The sequence below is a fragment of the Marmota monax genome, unplaced genomic scaffold (assembly GCF_021218885.2).
Source record: "Marmota monax isolate L192 unplaced genomic scaffold, Marmota_monax_Labrador192_F-V1.1 WCK01_AAM20220418_F8-fsc00061, whole genome shotgun sequence".
Taxonomy (NCBI): Eukaryota; Metazoa; Chordata; class Mammalia; order Rodentia; family Sciuridae; genus Marmota; species Marmota monax.
This window is the reverse complement of record NW_026695230.1, coordinates 16,016,552-16,039,678: the sequence shown is the minus strand read 5'-3', so window position 1 is coordinate 16,039,678 and position 23,127 is coordinate 16,016,552. Positions and strand designations below refer to the sequence as shown.

General features: G+C 37.0%; 1 protein-coding gene across 1 annotated transcript in view; it reads left to right on the top strand.

The window, feature by feature from the left end:
* Swap70 (switching B cell complex subunit SWAP70) overlaps positions 1 to 23,127 on the top strand; it is a 69,586-nt gene that overhangs the window by 24,411 nt on the left and 22,048 nt on the right. The window contains exons 3-4 of the mRNA XM_046438171.1: positions 10,893 to 11,066; positions 22,540 to 22,767. Coding sequence (XP_046294127.1) covers positions 10,893 to 11,066; positions 22,540 to 22,767 — 402 coding nt within the window. The remainder of the gene's footprint in view (positions 1 to 10,892; positions 11,067 to 22,539; positions 22,768 to 23,127) is intronic.

Here is a 23,127-nt window from a genome sequence, read left to right as displayed (position 1 = left end):
GTGACCTATTAATTACCACAATCTATTTTGGAATATTTTTACTATTCCTTCCCCCTAAAATTCCATACTCATTAGCAGTCACACTCCCCTTCTTACAACCCCCTTCTTACAGCAATAGCACCGTCTGTTTTCTATCTATGGATTTGCATATTTTGGACATTTAATGTTAATGGAGTCATATAATATGGAGCCTTTTGTTTCTAACTTCTTTTACTTAGCACATTTTTCAAGGTTTATCCATGTTGTAACATGTAATAGTGCTTCATTCCTTTTTATAGCCAAATAATATTCTGTTCTGGATTCACCACATTTTGTTAACACACTCACCAATGGATAGGCATTTGAGTTGTTTACTTCAGTGCAACAGCATTGACCTTTCTCTGTTCCTCATATTACCCAGACTCTTTCTGCCTCAGAGCCTTCAGATATGCTGCTTCCTTTGCTGTAAGACTTCCTCCACCCTTAAGATGCAGTCACTTCTTGTCCATCCTCTGATATTTGTGTGCTTGTCACTTCCTCAGGGAGGTTTCCTAAGGTGGCACCCCACCCTTTCCAGAGCTAATAACAATCTCATGATGTGTTCTCACAGCATCCTATCCTTTTCCTTCTGAGGACTAAGAATTTTCAGCATATAGGTGCTACGCTGTTGCTGTGATGTTTGGGGTTGGATTCTGCTTACAGTGTGGTGTGTAAGTCCTGTGATGGTGAGGGCTGATTCACTGTTGTCCAGTCTTAACACAATGACTGGCACTTGGTGAACGGATGAGCAAATGAACCTGCATACAGTGCAGAAAGGATGCAATGTGAATAAAGTATGGCCTTCTATTTTAAAGAATTCATGATTTTGTGTGAACTACAGTAAATCTAGAACTTGGTCTCAGAAGAGAGTTGGAGGTTAGAATTGTATGTGTGGCTGTAAGAGTCTTCCCCTTTTGCCTTCTCCATTTTTTTGTTTTTTGTACTTTTGCTCTGGTTTAAGTGGTTTATGAAACTAATATTTTTCCATTGAGATATAATTGACATAACATAAAATTTACTGTTTTATTAGTTTGTTTTTTGCAGTGCTGGGGACCAACCAGGGCCTTGTGCGTGCTAGGCAAGTACTTTACCTCTGAGCTATATCCCCAGCTCAGACCTACCATTTCACGCCCAAAACTTACCCATTTTAAGGTGTATAATTCAATAATTTTAGTACATCATTGTGTTATACAGTCATCATCTCTAATTCTCTAATCCCCCAAAGAAATCCAATATCTATAAGTAGTCAGTCTCATTCTGCCTTTCCCCAGCCCCCTAGCAACCATTAATCTACTTTCTGACTCCCTGTTGCTTGTTCAGAATATTTCTTATTAATCGTATAAAGTGTAGCCTTTTGTGTCTGGCTTCTTTAACATAACATAATATTTTCAAGGTTTATCCATGTTGTATCATGTGTCAGTACTTTTTTTATGGCTGAATAATATTCCATTGTGTTGACATACCACATTTGTTCACCCATTTACTGTTTATACACATCTTCTTTCTTGTTTTTTTTTCTTCTTCCTCTTTTTTTTTTTTTAATAACTGCCACTATCCTAGTAGATATAAAAACTTGCTATCCTTTTTTTTTTTTTTGTACTGGGGATTGAACTCAGGGTCATTCAACCACTGAGCCACATCCCCAGCCCTATTTTGTATTTTATTTAGAGATAGGGTCTCACGGAGTTGCTTAGCACCTCGCTTTGCTGAGGCTGGCTTTGAACTCTCGATCCCCCTGTCTCAGCTTTCCGAGCCCTGGGATTATAGATGTGCGCCACTGCACCCAGCAAAAATTTACTATTCTTGAGCCTTTTAAAAATTGGTAAAAAATAAGTGATGACCTTACGTAAACAATCCCTTGCACTTTTTTTTTTTTCACATTCCTGAAACAATCCCTAAGCATCTAGCCCTTTGACATTTCCGTTCAATAGCTGAGTGCAGAGCACTAACAGAAAAATCCTGGCTCATGACTCTGCTCTATTTTTACCTAAATAATCCTTATGTACCCTTCATAAGTAAGCATAATTTGCATTTAGCCTCCATCCCCATCATCTGAATTATATTCCAGAGCACCCTGTACTCTTCTTGATTGTAGCATTGCACATAACTGTATTCCTCATCACATCAGATTCCTAGTGACTAGAAGCTCTGTAAAGTGGGGACTCTGTCTTATTTGATGTGGGACTCTCATATTATATATGCTGACTGACTTGTAGTAGACAGCTAATAAATATTTGCATATTATCAGATGTATAGTAAAAGAGAGGACCTAAAATAAAGGTCTTGAGCTGCAGTTCAGCTCAAAGAGATTTTTTTTTCACATATACATATTTTTTAGTTGTAATTGGACACAATAGCTTTATTTATTTATTTATTTTTATGTGGTGCTGAGGATCGAACCCAATGCTTTGCATGTGCTAGGTGAGTGCTCTGCTGCTGAGCCACAACTCCAGCCCCAAAGACAGATGTTGATACAGACTTGACTACATGAACAGCAAAGATGATTTATTCTTTTCCCTTTCCTACACATATAGTTGCCTTCTATGTGCACTCTGATCAGCATATTGCTTTTTCTCTATTTTATTTTTTCCTTCCAGAATATCATATAATTTAATAATAATCAAATACTTGGTAGCAGTTTAAAAAATTAGCTCATCATATATGTTCCTTTATCTTAGAGCATTGAACATCACTATTTGTTTTAGCATATGGTGTATGAAATCCTGCAGACCCCAAATGGAATTTCATTACTTTGTTTGGTGTAATCCCTCATGTGAAAGCACTTGAATGCTAATTCTTTATGTACTATTTAATGTTGAAAAGTAATGGATTTTGTACTTAAAAAAATTGTGATAGGGACCAGGGGAGGGAGGAAGAGAGGGAAATGGGGCATACTGGAGAATGATATTGGCCTAGTTTTATTGTTATAGTTTGTGCATGTATGAACCCTACTATTATGAATAATTATGATGCACCAATAAATATATGGAAAGAATTGTGTTTAGGGGCTGGGATTGTGGCTCAGTGGTGGAGTGCTCACTTCGCACGGGCGGGACCCAGGTTCGATCCTCAGCACCATATAAAAATAAAGGCATTGTGTTGTGTCCATCTATACCTAAAAAAAATAAATATTTTTTTTAAAAAAGAATTGTGTTTGAAAATGCATAACATAAATTTACTCTTTTAACAGTTTTAAGGACATATGTGGTATTTTAAATTATATGCATATTGCTGTAGAGAGATTTCTAGAACTTTTTCTTCTTTTTTTAAAATATTTTTTTAGTTGTTGATGGACCTTTATTTTATTTGCTAATTTATATGTAGTGCTAGGAATTGAACCCAGCGCCTCACACGTATGAGGCAAGCACTCTACCACTGAGCTTCAACTCCAGCCCCTAAAGCTTTTTTCTCCTTGAAGGCCTCCAACTCTATTGGATAATGCCCCTTTTCCTTCTTCCCCAGACCCTGGCAACCACTATTCTTCTCTCGGTTTTTACTTTAGTTAGATATCTCATAAGTGAAATCATGCATTATTTAACTTTTATGATTGGCTTATTTCACTTAGCATAATATTCTTAAGGATCATCTGTGTTGTAGCAAATGACAGAATTTCCTTTTTTTTAAGGTCAAATAATATTCTATTGGCTATTTATGTATCTATATATCTACATATATATCACATTTCTCTGTTCATCTTTCTGATGGATATTTAGGTTGCTTCCATATATTGGGTAATGCAAATAGTGGTGCAGTGAACGTGGTGTGCAAATCTCTTCAAGGTCTTCTTTTCAGTTTTTTTTTAAATATTTTTTTGCTGTAGATGGATACAATATCTTTATTTATTTATTTAAAAAATATTTATTTTTTAGTTGTAGTTGGACACAATACCTTTATTTTATTTATTTATATGTGGTGCTGAGGATCGAACCCAGGGTCTCCCATGTGCGAGGGGAGCGCTCTACCACTGAGCCACAACCCAGCCCTCATTGTACTTTAATTTGCATTTTCCTGATGATAAATGTGTTGAGCATCTTTTCATATGCTTGTTGAAAATTTGTTTATATTCTGTAGAGACATGTCTATTCAGATCCTTTGTTCATTTTTATTTTTATTTTTCTTCTTTGTCCATTTTTAAATTGATTTTATTGATGTTGTTGAGTTGTAGGAGTTCTTGGTATATTCTAGATGTTAACTTCTTCTTTTTTCTTGGTATTGGGGATTGAACCCACGGGTGCTCTACCACAAACTACATCCCCAGTCCTTTTTATTTTTTATTTTGAGATACGGTCTCGATAAGTGTCTGAAAGTCTCACAAAGTTGCTGCAGCTGGCTTTGAACTGACCTTCCTGCCTCTGCCTCCTGAATTGCTGGTATTACAGGTTTTTCACAACTGCATCCAGCTTAGATATTACTCTCTTATCCAATATATGGTTTTCAAAAATATTTTATTCCACTCTGTAGGTTGCCTTTTCACTCTGTTGATTATTTCCTTTGTGGTACAGAAGTTTTTAAGCGTGTTGTAGTTCCATTTCTGTTTTTGATTTTGTTGCTTGTTTTTTTTTTTTTTTTTAATATATCACATCCAAGAATGTCATTGCCAATTCAGTGTCATCAAGCATTCAAATCCCTGTGTTTTCTCCTAGGAGATTTAGGTCTGAGATTTAGGTCTTTAATAAATTCAGAGTTAATTTTTGTAAGTGATGTTAAGTAAGGATCTATCTTCATTTACTGTCAATATGAATATAAAGTTTTCTTGGTACTATGTGTTGAAGACTCTTATCTTTTCCCTGTTGTGTATTCTTGGCAACCTTGTTGAAGATCATTTGATCATATGCATGATGGTTTATTTCTGGGTTCTTTATTCTGTTCCACTGGTCTATATATCTGTCTTTTTTGTCAGTACTATGCTGTTTTGATTACTATAGCTTTGTAATATGTCTTGAAGTCAGGAGGTATGTGGCTTCCAGTTTTGATTTCTTTCCCCCCCAAGATTTTTTTTTTTGGCTATTTTGGGGTGCCTTAAGATTCCATATAAATTTCAGATGTTTTTGTTTCTGCAAACAGTGTATTGGGGTTTTGATAGGGATTGCATTGAATCTATAGATTGCTTAAGTTGTGTGATCATCTTAACAGTATTAAGTCTTCCAACAACGTGGGTTGTCTTTACATTTATTTGTATCTCCTAAACTTTCTTTCAGCAGCATTTTGTAGTATTCATTGTATAGGTCTTTTCCCCTTCTTGGTTAATTTAATTCCTGAGCATTTTATTCTTTTTGATGCTATTGTAACTGATATTTTCTTTTTAAAAATCTGTTCTTTTTGGATATGCTTGACAGTAGAGTGTATTTCAACATATTTTACATATATGGAGTATAATTTCCCATTCTTGAGGTTATACATGATATGGTTGTATATTCACTGGTTGTATCTTCACATATGAACATAAGAAAGTTATGTCTGATTCATTCTGTCTTTCCTGTTCCCATCCCCCATCCTTCCCTCATTCCCCTCCTTTGTCTAATCCAATGAATTTCTATCCCCCCACCCTACTTATTATGTTAGCCTCCACACATCAGAGAGAACTGGCCTTTGTTTTTTTTGGGGGGGGGATTGGCTTGTTTGACTTAGCATGATAGTCTACAGTTTCATCTATTTATCAGCAAATGCCATAATTTTATTCTTCTTTATGGCTGAGTAATATTCCATTGTGTGTATATACCACATTTTTTATCCAGTCATCTGTTGTAGGGCATTTAGGTTGCTTCCATAATGTAGCTATTGTGAATTGAGCTGCTATAAATATTAATATGGCAATGTCATTATGTATGCTGATTTTAAGTCCTTTGGATATATGTTGAAGAGTGGGATAATTGGGTCAAATTGTGGTTCCATTCCAGGTTTTCTAAGAAATCTCCATATTGCTTTCCAGAATGGTTGTACTAGTTTGTGGTACTACCAGGAATGTATGAGTGTAACTTTTCCCCCAACATCGTTGCCAATATTTATTGTTACTTGTATTCTTGATAATTTCCATTCTGACTGGAGTGAGAGGAAATCTCAGTGAAGTTTTAATTTGCATTTCTCTAATTGCTAGAGTTGTTGAACATTTTTTCATATATTTGTTGACTGATTGTATTTCTTCTTATGTGAAGTGTCTCTGTTCAGTAACTGATACTTTCTTATTTTTGTTTTGGGTGTATTCATTGTAAGTATATAGAAATGTAACGGATTTGGGGGTGTTGATTTTTGTGTCCTGCAACTTTGCTAAATTCATTTATTCTAGTGGTGTTTGTGTGGAACTTTAGGGGTTACTACATATAAGATCGTGTCATACACAAAAAGGTAATTTTACTTCTTCCTTTCCAGTTTGTATGCTTCTTACTTCTTTTAGTGTGTAATTGCTCTGGTTAGAACTTCCAGTACTGTGTTGAGAAGTGGCAAGAGTGGGCGCCCCCCTTGAGGAACTTTATAAGGAAAGGCTTTTGTTTTTTCACCATCAAGTATGAAGGTTGCTGTGGACTTTTCTTATATGAATTGATATTGTACTTTTTATAGTACTAGGGATTGAACCCAGGGGCACTTTATCACTGAACTGCATGCACCCCATCTCTTTTTATTTTTTATTTTGAGATAGGGTCTTGTTAAATTGCTGAGGTTGTCCTTTTGCTTCAGCTACCTGAGTTGCTGGGATTACAGGTGTGTGCCACTGTGCCTGGCAATATTGTACTTTTTTAAAAGTGTAAATTCCATCATTTAATATACCTTTGAACAAGAATAAACCAAAGTAGTCGATTAGGCTTTAGAGAAGAAATGAGCCAGACAGCTTATTAAAAATAAGTAAGATATAGTGAACTTGGTTCAAAAAGCTACTATTCTTTTTTAGGCAATCTGACATATGGAGAATATAATTGGTTTCCGGCCCCAATTGCAGTCTGGAGGTAACTAGTGATCTCAGAATTGCAAAATCGTGGTCTTTTTTTAAGAGAGAGAGAGAAAGAGAGACAGAAAATTTTTTTTTTTAACATTTATTTTTTAGTTTTCGGCGGACACAACATCTTTGTTTGTATGTGGTGCTGAGGATCGAACCCTGGCCGTATGCATGCCAGGCGAGCATGCTACCACTTGAGCCACATCCCCAGCCCATAGTGGTCTTTTTTAAACTCCCTTTTCCTATGACCTCTCTGTGGCATTGGGCACTATTAATAAAATTTTTTTCTTAACTATTTTCTCACAGTTTTCATTGTTTCTTGTTTTCTACCACTTTGATTCTTTCATTATAATTACTCTTCCTCCTCTCCCTTTGTAAAAATGGAACTTCAGGTGTACCTTGAAGTTCTATTTTTTTTTTTTTTTTAATTTTAGTTGTAGTTGGACACAATACCTTTTTATTTTGTTTTTACGTGGTGCTAAGGATTGAACCCAGGGCTTTGCCCGTGCTAGATGAGCCCTCTACCGCTGAGCCACAACTCCAGCCGCTGAAGTTCCATTTTTGACCTCATTTCTTTTCTTGCCTTATGTTCTCTTTCAGTGATCTCATTGGCAGTTGTGACTTCAGTCATTTTCATTTTGCATTTGATTCATAAATCTGCCTCTCTTATAGGTTGCATGTCACTTCTCTGGTTGTCTTTGGATACCTGTATCTAAATGTCTTGGCAGAACTTCAGGATGTCCATAACTGAACACTTTCCCTTTCCCTCTCCCCTTGTTGTTGTTTGCAGTGCTGGAGTTTGAACCCAGTACCTTGCACATACCAGGCAAGTACTGTACCATTGAGTTACATCCCCAGCCCTCTCCTTTGTTTTGTCAAGACACTGATCTGGTCCCCAAATCTTATCTGTTTTATATTCATCCCTTCTATCCATTTTTACCAAGATCTTACTCTAGTTGGGGTCGTTAATTCCTTTTGCCTGGTAGTTTTGCAGTAATTTTCTGATCTTTTTGTTTTTTTCCTCTTTATATGGTCGTTTACCTACAGAAACCCACCTAGTGTAATTTTGTCTGTATAATTTTCCTAAAACATAGAACTAATTGTTGCTCTTTACTCAAAAATCTTTGCTGATTTCCTCCTGTGTTAATAAAGTCAATTCCAAAGCATAGCATACATCTGCCTTTAGCTTATTCCTGCAGCCTTGTCAACCCAACTTGGCTACTCACCATTCCCTATACCCAGGTGGCACCTGTTGCCTTTGTGCCTTGGCTCATAGCTTTTCTTCTCCTGCCCTTTAGAACCATCTCTATATCTTAAAGTTCACTTTAAATATCATCTTTTCTACAAAGTACTAACCTGGGCTGCCTATGAACTGCTTGTTTTCTGTTCTAAAACCCTTAAACTTGTGTTTTTGTACAGGCTGTTTGTTAGAATTATTAAATCCTTCATGATTTGGTCTTTCTTTGCTTTTGCAGCCACTTTTCTAGCTCCTCCCTTTTGGGAATTCTATGATTCACCACATATTCCACATAGAATCACTTCTTGTTCCTCAGAGCAAGATATGCTTTCATGAACATGTCATTTCCCCTGTGTGGCATATCTTCCACTTAGTGTTTTCACGGTGTGGGTGGAGCTGGTGGAAGTGGCCTTTGATACTAGTTCTGCATAGGTGTCCTCTATGACATAGATGGTCTCCATCTATTGAGTTTAGCCAGCAGTTTGAAAAAAACTGGCATTTGAGCTTTTGTTGAAACTCTGGTTTTGACATTTACTAGCCATGTGAACCTGATAAAAGTACTCAGTTTTTCCAAACTTGTATTTCCTGATTTGTGAAATAGGGATGATATTTACCTTTAGCAGCAGCAATTACTGTTGCCCTTGCTGCTTTCCCTCTATCGAGTCAGTTGTGTGTGATGTAGGCATGGAAAATAGTGCCACAGAGATGAGGTTCTGAAGGCAAAACAAAAGGAGATCTTCCTACTCCTGCGGGGTGGGGGTGGGGGGACTGGTTTGCCAACCAGAAATTCTAGTTAGAGATCAAAAGAAGCTTCTCCCTGCAGCCAGCTAGTGATTTCTTCCCTACAGAGTACACAGCACTTTTTATTCATCTCTCTCTAAAAATGAAAAGCTCATGTCCTGCCGGCCATTCCTGCCTCCTCAAGGACATCTTTCATATTGTCCCCAAATATGGCTTTGAAAATGAGGATTGTGGGTCCACCCGCTCCATCAGTAGAAAGTTGAATGATCAGGCTCTTTATGACCCAGTCTTCATCTACCTCTCTAGCTTCACCTTTCATTATGTTCCATGTAGTGGACATTTGCCGTTTTGGGTCTTTCTAGCATTTAAAAGTTTTTCTTATGTTTGGGAAATCCAGTAAGGTCTTGGTGGGAAACAGAACCTGTCTCACATTGAGAGCTGAAAAGTTTAGATCATCATTTTTCCTGCTTCTTGGCAGCCAGAGCACAGGAATGTGGCCCAGGCTTAGTGGAGACCCACTGCAGAGAGTGGCAAGAGAATCAAGAAGGGCGTGACAACCCCTGTGGACAATGGTGGTATCCTCACCTCTCTCCCAGACTCTTCTGTGATTGTTTTTGGATATAGTTCTGGTTCCCTACCCTGCCTTGGTAGTAACCTGATATCAGCATCTCCATTTTCCAGCTCTCATTTTGGATCTAAGAGGTTGCCCAATTGTTTTTCCAATAAATTTCTTTTCTATTTAAAGGAACTCAAGATGGTTTCTGTTCGCTGCGTTTATAAGGAGCCTTTCTGATATCACCCTTCAGCATCAAGTGCACCCTTCACATTAAACTGACTATGGTCCTTCCAAACTAACCATAGTTGTCTTTACCTCTGGACTTTTTCACATTCTGTTTTACTACCTGGAATACCCTACATCCCATTTTTAATTTGTTGGACTTTTGAAGGACCTTTGGGACTCAGCTTTGTTGTCATAGCACTCATTCTGCAAATCTTCCCTTGAATCTTAAGATTGAATTAGTTCTTCTGTGTTCCCATGGAATTCTCTGTTTATCATAGTACTTGTTTTTATGTTCCTCGGAGACATGGACTAGTATTATGTTGGGTGTCTTTGCACTTTTCCTGGCAAATAATAATTGCTCTCTGAACTTTACTTGTTGAATAGTGAAAAAAATCTTTTGAATCATACACTGTTACATTATACTTCATCTTTTACCTATGTTTTGTTTTGTTTTTGGTATTGGGTATTGAATTACTTCCACCCTTTTTATTTTTTTTTTTTTTGAGACAGGGTCTTGCTAAGTTGCTTTGGGCCTAGCTAAATTGCTGAAGCTGGCTTTGAACTTGTGATCCTCTTGCCTCAGCCTCCAAACTGTTGGTATTAAAGTTGTGCACCACCACGCCCAGCTACATAAGTTTTCTTTAATAAACTGTGTACATTCTAAGAGCACATTCTAAGATCAAGTTCTTATTTCTTTGTATCCTTAATTTATAGCATAATATTTGGCTCATAGTAAATGCTGAGGGAATATTGATTGCTTAAATGAATGAGTGAAGAATGACAAGGCTATCTTTTTAGAGTTTCTAAAAGATGGACTCTTCTTTGACCATATAGGTATAGATGAGGTTTCTGATGTGGCTAACACGGAGTAATGACATTCTCAGCTCCTCCTTTTTATTAGGTTGCTAATCTATATAAAAGCTAATGTGTATTCATGAAAAAAACCCAAACAATAACTGCCCAGTTAGTGATGTGGACAGACATTGCTTCAGTGTCAGGATAAACATAATGTTCTCAGTTGAACAATTGAAAGTGCATTACTTAGAGCAAATATGTGGGGTATGGCTGTTGGTTAGTTGAATTGATTAACATAGAATCCTGAAGTAGGCTTTTCCTTCTATTTTACTTGGCTTATATAACCCTTATTTTGAACTGTTTCATTGGAGTTTTTTCTCATTCCTTTTTAGGTCCAAGATAACTTTGACAAGATTGAATTCAATAGAATGTGTTGGACCCTCTGTGTGAAAAAAAACCTCACAAAGAGCCCTCTGCTTATTACAGAAGAAGATGCATTTAAAGTATGGGTTATTTTCAACTTTTTATCTGAGGACAAGTATCCATTAATTATTGTTCCTGAAGAGGTAAGGTGTGGCTTTGGGGAATTTTTACATGGCCATCTTAGCATTGATTAGATCTGACTTGGAAGTATTTGCGTTGATTTAATGTAGATATGGAAGGAGAACCTTGACTAGTGTTTTTAGAGTAGAGGTAAAACAGCTTGTCTCCAGAAAAGCCCCAAACTTAAGTGATTTGAGGGTATGTAAAACCTCTGGAGATTTGTAGAGAGGATGGAATGTTTCCTGTTTAAAATGCCATCCTTGCGTCCAAAGTCTTGTTCAGTATAAGTGACAACATAATTTTCTGTCTACTTCCATATTGGCAAAACCATAACACCTGGCTGAGTGATGCTGTGTGGGTAAGAGGATCCAGAATGTTGTTTTCACTGTTGTTTTATAAGTAAATACTATTCTTTCTTTGTTTTTTTAAAATATTTTTTATAGTAGATGGGCACAATACTTTTATTTTATTTTTATGTGATGCTGAGGATCGAACCCGAGTGCCTCAGATGTGCTGGGCAAGTGCTCTACCAACTGACCTATAACCCCAGCCAATAAATACTGTTCTTGTTTTAAAGTCTAAGAGTATGACTTTTTACAGTACTTTTCAAAGTAAATGAAAAAGGACATCTGCTTGTTTTGTTCTGGGTTATTTTTCTTGAACTCTTAGAAAATAGGAAAAATAGAAGTATTGTATCTGTGCTACCTTACCACCCCAAAATTGATACATGTAATTCACGCTCATTGCGGTGGTAGATTTGTGGAAGACTAATAATGTGCAAAATTAAAATCAGCTAGTCCTCTCATTTTAAAAAAGTCATCTGTAATCACTTGACCCTGCAAAAATTACTCTTGTGTCTTAATTTCCCTATTCATGAAATAAGGTTAATAATAGTGTTTGTGCTAAGGGTTGTGAGATTCTGCATTTAAGGATTTAGCTCAGTGCCCAGCATGTAATGTGAACTCATTAAGTGTGTTGACTCCTCTGAGTACATTTTTTGCTTACTAGCGTACTTATTTCCTTAAAATAAATTTCTAGCAGAATAATTCTAAATCCTAAGAAATGAACATTTTTAAGGCATCACATGAACAAGAGAAAATTGCCCTCCAGAAAGACTATATGTACCAATTTATACATCTCACAGAAGTGGTTGAGAATGCCCATTTTTACCCATTCAGGCTAGGTTAGCCTCTATTTTTTTCCCCCCCTTTGGTCTTGGGGATTGAACCCAGGGCCTCATGCATGCTAGGCCATCACTTTACCACTGACCTGCATCTGTAGCCCTAATTTCTGACTTTTATGATTCATGTTCATGTTAAGAAAATAATTGAAATCTTAAAAGTTTGCACTGTCATATTTTTATTTAAATCAGTAAACCTTTCCTGACTGCCAACAATAAGTGAGGCACCAACGAGAATACAAAGTAGTAATGGTTACTGCTTATCTTCAAGGAATTTACAGTCTACTAAGGAGAATAATAAGTCAAATGTAATGTAAAGCAAAAACAGACTGCCCTTTAGAAAAGCAAATGTGGTGCAAATGTACCAAAGGGAAAACTTTATTCCATCTTGGGGGAATTAAGGGATCAGGGAAGTCTTTTTTAAAAAGAGGCAATATAATGTAGTGGTTAAAAACAATATTTTAAACTCTTTTAGTCATGGGCCATACATTAAGTATTTGAGGCTTTGTGGGCTTTTAAACCCATACCAGACGTGCTCAGCTCTGCTGTTGTAGCATGAAAGTGTCACAGTTGGTGCATGGCTGTCTCTTGATAAAACTGTCATTTATTGAGTTAAAATTGGAATTTCATGGGGCTGAGGTTGTGGCTCAGTTGTAGAGCACTTGCCTAGCAAGTGTGAGGCACTAGGTTCAATCCTCAGCACCGCATATATATAAATTAAAAAAAAAAAGATCCATCAACAACTAATAAAAATATTTTTTAAAAAATTGGAATTTCATGTATTTTTTTGTGGATTGTGAAATACTATTTTGACCCCCCCCCCAACTATTTAAAAATGTGAAAACTACTCTTAGATCATAGGTGTATAAAAATAGATGATGAGTCAGATTTGGCTGATGAACTGCAATTTGTAACATGCTCATTTCCTAACAAGTTCAAGTGTCAAATTTCCTAGCTCCATCTCTGTTCACTAGCTGTGTGACCTTGGGCAATTTACTTATTTTATTTTTGCTGCAATTTCCTGAGCTTTAAAATAGGGATAATGCTACTGTCTTCTTTCTAGTGTTTTTAAGAAGATCTAATGAGACAATGCCTAGACTAAGGAAAGCAGTCACTAAGCATTAGCTATTTTATTTATGGGGAAAGTAGAACTTATACTGGACTAAAGGATGGGGAAGATTTCAATTAATGGAGAAGGCAGAGAATAATAATTCTGGATAGAAGAAATAGTTGTAGTTATATGAGGTAGAGAAGCAAAGAGTATGTTTGAAATGGGCAAGATACCCAGTATGAGTGAATTGCCAGTGAATATGCTTACTTGGAAACAGCCAACTTGGCTGATGTAAGCCAAAAATAAAATATTTTTTAAAAAGGATGCTGATCCCTTTCAATAAATTTGTCACCCCAAAGTCTGTACCACAGTCTCCTTCCCAAGGAAACCAACCAACATTAATCAATGTGTGTAAATTTTGAATACCTATAATTTGGTATGTGGGTGTCAAAGAACACTTATATTTAGTACAATTTAAAATAATTTTTTTTTTCTTTTTTAAAAGGATACTGTGGGTAGCTCATAGAACATCATGATGACTGAAAAATCGGGTGCAGAGGCTATGTAGCCTAGTTTGTACCAGTTACTCCAATGAAGAGCCACAGGAAAATGGCTGCAGCCACCAGAGGGCAGGTATTACACTTGAACTGTGGAATACCTCTGGCCTGGACACTGTGCTGCCCAGGAACTCACATAGCTCCTGCTACCAGGGAGAGTTCTCCATAGAATCCTGTCTAAATTCAGAATCAGGCATGATGCATCTAATTGGTGTGGCCTTGGTGAAGCACTAGTGCTAGCTACAAAGGAGGCTTGGAAAGGGCGCATTTGTTTTTTTTTTTTTTTTTTTTTTAATTTTTTATTGTTGGCTGTTCAAAACATTACATAGTTCTTGATATATCATATTTCACAATTTGATTCAAGTGGGTTATGAGCTCCCATTTTTACCCGATATACAGATTGCAGAATCACATCAGTTACACATCCATTGATTTACATATTGCCATACTAGTGTCTGTTGTATTCTGCTGCCTTTCCTATCCTCTACTATCCCCCCTCCCCTCCCCTCCCCTCCCCTCCCCTCCCCTCCCCTCCCCTCCCCTCCCCTCTTCTCTCTCTGCCCCCTCTACTGACATTCGTTTGTCCCCCTTATATTATTTTTCCCCTTCCCCTCACTTCCTCTTGTATGTACTTTTGTATAACTCTGAGGGTCTCCTTCCATTTCCATGCATTTTCCCTTCTCTCTCCCTTTCCCTCCCACCTCTCATCCCTGTTTAATGTTAATCTTCTTCTCATGCTCTTCGACCCTACTCTGTTCTTAGTTACTCTCAGAAAGGGCGCATTTGTATTTTCAGCTTCTACTTTGTGGAGGTAGGGAATTCCCAAGGCTTAAGAAGGGAGTTAGGGGGCGGAGGCTATAGCTCAGAGTTAAAGTGCTTGCCTCGTATGGGTTCAATCCCCAGCATCATATAAAAATAAATAAAGAGACTGTGTGTTCATCGACAACTAAATAAACAATTTTTTTAAAAAGGGAGTTAGATGCTGGGCAGTCACAGAAGAATGCCACATGTCCTATCTAAGTGGAACATGATGACATTGAAGAAGAGAGTGGTGGACAAGGCTGGAGAATTTTGACTTTTTCCTGTACACAGTGGGTAGCTGTGAGCCACTCATGGTTTCTGAACAAGAGAGTAATAGGTGAATAATAAAATAAGGAGAGATGGGAAGCTAAGAAAAGGTAAGTGGCACTGATGACTATGGTGTAGTATCAGTGAGAATGGAAAAGAAGACCAAATGGAAGGATCCTAGGGGTCACAGGATCGAGTGCATAGTGCCTGTCTGTGGGGAGGTAGCAGGCCTGGGCAACTGGAGATAATATAGTGTTTTTGTCTTTGAAATCAGACTGATTGGTTTGAAACCCAACTTTACTTACTTATTAGCTATGTGACACATGACTTAATCTCTCTGTTTGGGTTTCATCATCTTAAAATGGGGATGCCTACTTTCTTCAGCATACTTTGAGAGGACTGAAAAACGTTGAACATGTGTGAAGCATTTAACATAGTGCCTGGACCCAAGACGAGTGCTCATGAAAAGAGGTGTTGGGGGAGGGTGGGAGGAAGTATGCATGTGTGTAGGTGGGAGGAGACAGTGACAGAGGGAATACAGAGAATGAGTAACAGGATGATCAACAGATTGAGGACATGATGGATGTGCTACATTTGGCGTTTTAGGTGGGATATCCTTGTGGAATGTAATCAGTTGAAAGTAAACAATCTAGAGCTTATTAGAGGCCAGAGCTGGAGATAGAGGTAGGGAAACCATGGAAGTAAATTAAATTAAATCACGGGGGAAGGGATTGCAGTGGGAATTTTGAGGGCCAAGGGCAGAACCTTGGGACTGTTTCTATAGCAGGAGGAGGAAGTAGATTTGGTAAAGGAAGCTGAATTGAACAGGCTGTGAGACAGAAGGAGAATTGGGAGAGTGTTGTCAAAGAAACAAAAAGTTCTAAGAAGCAGAAGGATGATTACTGGCTACAGAAAAATTAGTGATAATTTTTGGATTAACTATTGGTGGTCATTGGTAATTAAGGAAAAGGCAGTATCACTGTGGTAGAAGGAATGTTTCTTAGTGTTAAGTAACAGTAGTGATGTATTAATCGTGTATGTAGACTAAAGGGTAAATAAAAAAGATAACATGCTATATAATATTTGTCCAAGGAAATTGTCTAGCTTAATACAGAGACATGAGGGAAATGGAGTGATGATAGATGTAGAAAAAGGTATACAATTGTATTTTAAAAACTTGACTGTTGCTTGGAAAAACTGTGCAAATAAGATTTCCAGTATTGTCTTTAAAGACATTTTATAATTACACTCAGTATTCCAGATATATATATATATATATATATATATATATATATATATATATATACATATATATATATATAGTGTTTTAGAACTGGAGATGGTGTTGGTCTTTACCATTGATGTTTTGTTTTTTTTTTCCATCACTAAAATATTTATGGTGACCTTGTCCTGATTTCAGAATTAGAAATTAGTAAGAAGGGAAGTGCTGGGGGGGTGGTGATACTGGCCAAATTATATTGTTATATTGTGTGTATGTACAAATATGTAACAACAAGTCCCCTCATTGTGTGTAACTATAATGCTCTAATAAAAAACGTGGAAAGAGGAAAAAAAAAGAAATCAGTGAGAAAGGAGACAATTTTATTCCTTGATGTAACAGTACTTGCTTGATGTGGGAGACTTGTCATGGGCTTTAAATTATCACTGAGCCACATCTGTGAAGGGAACCAGACAACATCAGCCTCCTGACTACTCTAAGAAACTTAAAAAAACGTGTGCTGCAGGTGGCCTGAAGAATAGGACCCATATGGGCCTCAATGTGTGTCATGACTATTCTTTCTGCAGCCCAGAGCCCAGCCCAGACTTTTCAGAGGACTTAACTTCATTGAAGGCTGAAATGAATGTCTTGGTGTCTCTCTGAAAAACAGTTCATCTCATTTGAAAAAAGAACAGCCTCTCTTTGATTCATTAGAAGAGTTAGGCAGCGTACCTTGTCATGTTTTTGTTTGTACTTTTTGGGCTTTTAATTGCCTCAGCATTTCTTCTCCCCAGAAGTAGAATTAGAATTAGCATTGTAGATTATTCCTCTGTGGACAGGCATGCTTATGCAGGGAAAGAAGGGTCATTGGAACAGATGAATAGGGAACTGCTTTGGCTGTTGAACCAGGCTCCTGAGGTTTAAACGCGTGGACTTGTACTTACTGAGCTCTTAGTGTATCTATCACCTTCGGCTAGGCATAGCAAACCCAAGGTTGCACTACATCATGGAAAACACATCACATTAGGTTTTGCTTCCTTTCTAAATGATGTAATAGCGTTATAAAAACTGTATTTGAACCTAGTTTTAGACTTACAGATTTTAATAAAGTGTGAAAACATATATTTAAAAATAAATTTCAAAATGGTTTAATTTGTAATGAGTGTACATCTGGGTTTAACTTGTAATCTTGTCAACGGTTTTTAGGCCTTATAAAATAATCTTGCTTTCAGTAATGTATCTACTGTCTGCGCCACCCCCCCACTCCCCCTCAGTACTGTGGATCCATCCCAGAGCATTACACATACTAAGCAAGCACTCCACCACCAAGTATGCCCCCAGTGCGAGTATTTTTTTATTTTTTTGGTACCAGGAATTGAACCCAGGAGCACTTAACTACTGAACCACATCCCCCAGCCCTTTTTACATTTTATTTAGAGACAGGATCTTGCTGAATTGCTAAGTGCTTTGCTGAGTTGCTGAGGCGGGTTTTAAACTTGTGATCCTCTGCCTCAGCCTCCCAATTTGTTTGGATTATAGGCTTGTGCCACCATGCCTGGCTCAGTGTGAGTGAGTTTTTTTTTTTTTTTTTAATAAGTTCTTTTTTGTTTCTATTTTTTTTTTTAAGTTTAGGTGGACACAATACCTTTATTTTATTTTTATGTGGCGCTGAAGATCAAACCCAGTGCCTCATGCATGCTAGGTGAGCACTCTACCTCTGAGCCACAACCCCAGCAGTGTGAGTATTTTTTTTTTTTAAGGAAGGAATTTTTTTAAATACCTTTATTCTATTTATTCATTTGTATGTGGTGCTGAGGATCAAACCCAGGGCCTCACATGTGCAGGCAAGCATTCTACCACTGAGCTATTGCCCCAGCCCCAGTGTGAGTGTTTTTAAGGAAGATTTTTTTCCTTCTACTTTAGTTAATACTATAGGGACATTTGTATGAATAATGTTGAATGATAGTAAATTTGCATTTGATTCAGTTAATGGAAAACTAACAGAAAGTAGTGTCAAGAATGTTAAATCAATATTTAAACAACTTAAAGCAGAGTTAAGATGATTCACATAGATGTCAGAAAATAGGATCCCATTTGAGTTGGTTCCGTAATTTTCCTCAGATGATATTCCTGGAAGTGTGTATCTGTATGGTTTTTACTTAGTATTCATTTCCCACAGCACTAAGAATAAAACAGGATGTGTCTCTTGTGGACTTATTTGGAAGAATTGCCTTGATGCAATGGAAGGTCAAACCTGAAATAGTTTTAAGAGGCTCTAAGTGAAATAAAACCTGAATTGTTTTAAGCCTATAAATGCCCCTTTTGATGATGACAAGGAAAGAACTTTTAACAGAATAAAATTTTGAGCTGAACACCTAGAAAATCACACGCAGATTAAAAGTTTATTCTTTGTTATTTTTGGTGAAACTTGCTTGGAAGGAGGAAGTAAGCTGCTTCCTGAAATTGAATGAGCTCTCAGAATTGGTGCAGGCCACTGGAGACTAGCACGGCAGCATGTGATTTATTATTTAGTATAATTGAATAGTTTAGAATGGGAATGTTTGTCTTTCCTTGGCCCACTATAATGAAACAAAAGTAACTCAAGTTATTTGGTTATGGTAAGTATGTGATTGTGTTGAAAGTCAACAGGAGTGCATCTAGATTAGTTGTCTGTTCAGAGTCACTAGGGTTGCTGAGCAGGTAGATTCTGGGTGCTGAGAGCCTCATTAGGCTTGGGAGGGTACCTTTGGAAAGATTTAGGGTGAACCTGGGAAGATGCCTCTAGAGCTGATTGACTGTTAACAGGCAATTTCTGAGTTGCAGACATTATAAAAGATCTCTGATACTGCAAAGGAAACTGAAGCTTGGAATGTGAGAGACTTGTGCTCATTCATAGTGGTAGATGAAGCAATTTCCTGACTTGTACTCGTGGTCAGTGAGCTGCACCATCTTGTCACACCCACTCATCCATTATTCTGTGCACACACGTGGCATGCACATGTGCTTCTTTTGGCTGTACTGCCAAATTTCTAGTTGAGTCTGTACTCCCTGAACCCTGAGTTATATAATCTGGCAGCCTGGGCACTTTTTGCTGTCTTTATTAAGCTTGAATTTTTATACATGTTAATTCCGCTAAGTTATTTTACCTTGAGCAATTGTGTATGTTAGTGTCTTTTAACTCTTATTTTCTTTTTTGGCTCTCTTCAGTCTCTTATTGACTATTATCTTTTTTGTTCACTTCATCTTTTCTGTCCTTTTCTTTTTCTTACTATCCCTCCTCTCTGTACTGGGGATTGAACCCAGGGCCTCCAGATGCTGAGCAAACCTTCTGCTACTGAGCTGTCTCTCCCGCTCCTCATCCCCCTTATTAACCATTTCCCTTTTCTCTCTTCCACTGTCTATTCCTGTTATTTCTACTTCAGAGCCAAGAAACTACTTAATATCTGATAGACATAACAGTAGGCAATGTATCTCAGCAAGATACAGCGAGGGAAAGACCAAAAGTGAACATTTGTTGAACACCCACTATGTGCTGTTTTAAGGTATAAGATAATTTTTCCTAAAGGAGTTTATATCTCATTGAATTTAATCAGAAGAACTCTTGATATTTTTAATCTTCTGATATTTTGTAAATGTATATTTCTTTGCACATATGTATTTCTTTCTTTTTCTATTAAAATATATTGTTTTATGAACAACATTATAACCAAGTTAATGGTGTGCAAAGGATAAGGAAAAAATTAAATCATAATTCTGTTTGTAGCAAATAAAATTTACTTTTTCTGTTTTTGACAAATATTCTACTCAGTGAAGAGGGGAAACAACATTGGAGTACCTACTATATGCCAGGCATTGTGAAAATTGCTCTGTATTTTTCTCCTTTTATCCCCATAGTAGTTCTATATGATTCATATTGTTATGCTCATTTCATAGTTGAAAAAATTGAGGCTTATCTTATTTTAGTTTAGCAGTTATTAGTTTAGACGTGCTGTGTTCTAGGTACTGTGCTGAAAACTGGGAATGCGAGTGGGACATCTTCCCTTCTACAAGGAATTAAAAAAATGGTAGAAAAGCAAATGAGTGAAAACACTTCATTACAATATGTTACGTACAGTGACCTAGAAGAGGATTGCTGGACCTGTATTAGGGTTGGTCAGAATAGGTTTGCTAGAACAGTGCTTTTCAAACTTCAGTGTGCAGGTGTGGATACCTGGGTTACTTGTTAAAATGCAGATTCTGATTTGGAATCTTTGGTGGGACCTGAGAATCTTCATTTTGAGCAGGCTCCTGAGTGATGCCAAAGCACAGACCTTACTTTGAGCAGGAATATCCTGGAGGTGGATGTAGAACTCTAACAAAACTTTAACAAAGGTAGAAAAATGAAAAATATGTTCTAGACAGGAGACAAGGCATAGAAGCATAGAAGCAGCATGTTAAATGGGTACCCAAGTTAAAATCCATGCAGGTGTTGACACACTACTGCTTGCTGGCCAAACTCAGCTCATAGCCTATTTTTGTAAAGTCCCTGCATTTACTTTTTTGTATTTCTAAAGGGCTAAAAGTAAAAACAGAGAAGAACATGTGATAGAGATGAATAAATATTTATCATTCAGCCCTTTAAAGTTTGTAACTTGTGATCTGGGATAGAGGTGGTGAATTGGGACTTAAGGGAAGGCATGCTAGAGAAATTAGGCTGGAGGATGATTACCCAGGGATGGAAAGCATAGCCTTTATCTTTGAGATGATAGGGAGCCAAGGAAGATTTAGAGAGGAGAGTGACAGCCTCAAGTTTTTGTTTTAAAAAAATCCCTTTGGCAGAATATAGACTGAAAAGGGGCCACATTGGAGGCAGGGAAGACAAATAGGAGGCCCAAAGCAAGGCAAATGGTAGAAATATTTTTGACAAAGTTTTTCATTTTCTTTTGATTTCAACCCATAAGAAGAGAAACATTTTATTTATTTTTTTAATATTTATTTTTTAGTTGTAGTTGGACACAATACCTTTATTTCACTTATTTATTTTTATGTGGTGCTGAGGATTGAACCCAGGTCTCACACGTGCAAGGCTATTGATTGCTCTACCGCTAAGCCACAACCCCAGCCCAAGAGAAACATTTTATATTATGACCAGCATAAATAGAATAAAACTTATTACAAAGCAGTATTTGTCTTAATTGTGGTTGAACACAAGTATTTTTCATTTTATCCCCCAAATTGCTGGTTATTGCCCACCCATTGAATTGATTTCATAGTGGACCATAACCCACAGTTTGAAAACACTGATCTAGGAAAGTAATATCAGCAAGATTTGTCACTAGTTTGATGTAAAGGGTGAGGAACAAGAATCCTGCTATGGATAAACATGTGAATGCTGTTGCTTCCAATTGAAATCAAGAATAAAGGGGAAACAATTTGAAAAGAGGTGATTTATTCCTTTTTGAACATGCTGAGTTTGAGAGCTCTGTAGGATTCCCAGGCTTTCCAGAAGAGATACCAAAGTCTCATTTAGTATTACTGCCTCATTGTTTTGTTTAGCTGCTATTATTTCAATAGTAGTATTTTCTACATATAGGTGTGATTCAGGATTTAGTAAGCTGCTTTGGCTCAGGCTGGTAATTCAGCCATTATTCCCAGTATTCTAATGGAAAGAGGAAGCGTGAATCAAATAACTGGTTTACACAGAAAATTTGTAAATTGGGAGTTAACTTTTGTATTCTACTTTGAGATGTTTATTTAATTTAGCTCTTGTATGTTAGTTTAATAACAGTATTGTTCTGGGGCTGGGGTTGTGGCTCAGTGATAGAGTGCTTGTCTAGCATGTGTGAGGAGCTGGGTTGATTCTCAGCACTGCACATAAATGAATGAGTAAAATAAAGGTCCATCAACATCTAAAAAAAAAAAGGTATTATGTCCAACTACAATTAAAAAAGATTATTGTTCTGTCATTGAAATAGCCAACAGAGAGTAATCAGATCACAATAATAAATTTGTGTGTGGTTTTGTATTTGTAGTTTACTTTAGTTCTGTATATAAATACACTATTAGAGGGTCATCAACTTTTTGGGGGGGGCTGAGTACCGGGGATTAAACTCAAGGGCATTCAATCACTGAGCCACATCCCCAGCCCTATTTTGAATTTTATTTAGAGACAGGGTCTCACTGAATTGCTTAATGCCTTGCTTTTGCTGAGGCTGGCTTTGAACTTGTGATCTTCATGCCTCAGCCTCCTGGTTATCAACTTTTGATTCTTTTGCTTACTCTAGGCTAAGAAAGAACCATTGGCATTTTATCCATATCCCTTTCCCTAACAATAGTTTCTTTAAAGAAATATACTTTTGGAACTCCAAATAATATTTTCTAAGTTGACCATTAGTAAGTAGGAAATAATTTAAAAATTTAAAAAAAATTTTTTTTTACACAGATTGAATACCTGCTTAAGAAACTTACAGAAGCTATGGGAGGAGGCTGGCAACAAGAACAATTTGAACATTATAAAATCAATTTTGATGACAGTAAAGATGGCCTTTCTGCGTGGGAACTTATTGAGCTTATTGGAAATGGACAGTTTAGTAAAGGCATGGATCGGCAGACGATATCTATGGCAATTAATGAAGTGTTTAATGAGCTTATATTAGATGTGTTAAAACAGGTAAGGATCCTATAACTATGTATTTTTCCTCATCTTTAGAATTTGACATGTTTGAAATAAAGTAGTAATTTTTTTTCTGTAAAGATGATATGAGTCACATACTCTTTTTTAAAAATTTTGTGGTGCTAAGGATTGAACCCAGGGCTGCTCTACCACTAAAGTACATCCCCAGCCTTTAAAAAAAAAAAAAAAAAATTATTTTGAGGCAGGGTCTTGCAGTGTTGCCAGGCTACCCTCAAACTGTGATCCTCTTGCTGCAGTCTTCTGAGTAGCAGGGATTATAGGTATATATTATTGTGCCTGGCCAGTTATACATTAAACTGTAGATTTAGAACAAGAATAATGCAAAAAAGCAATAAA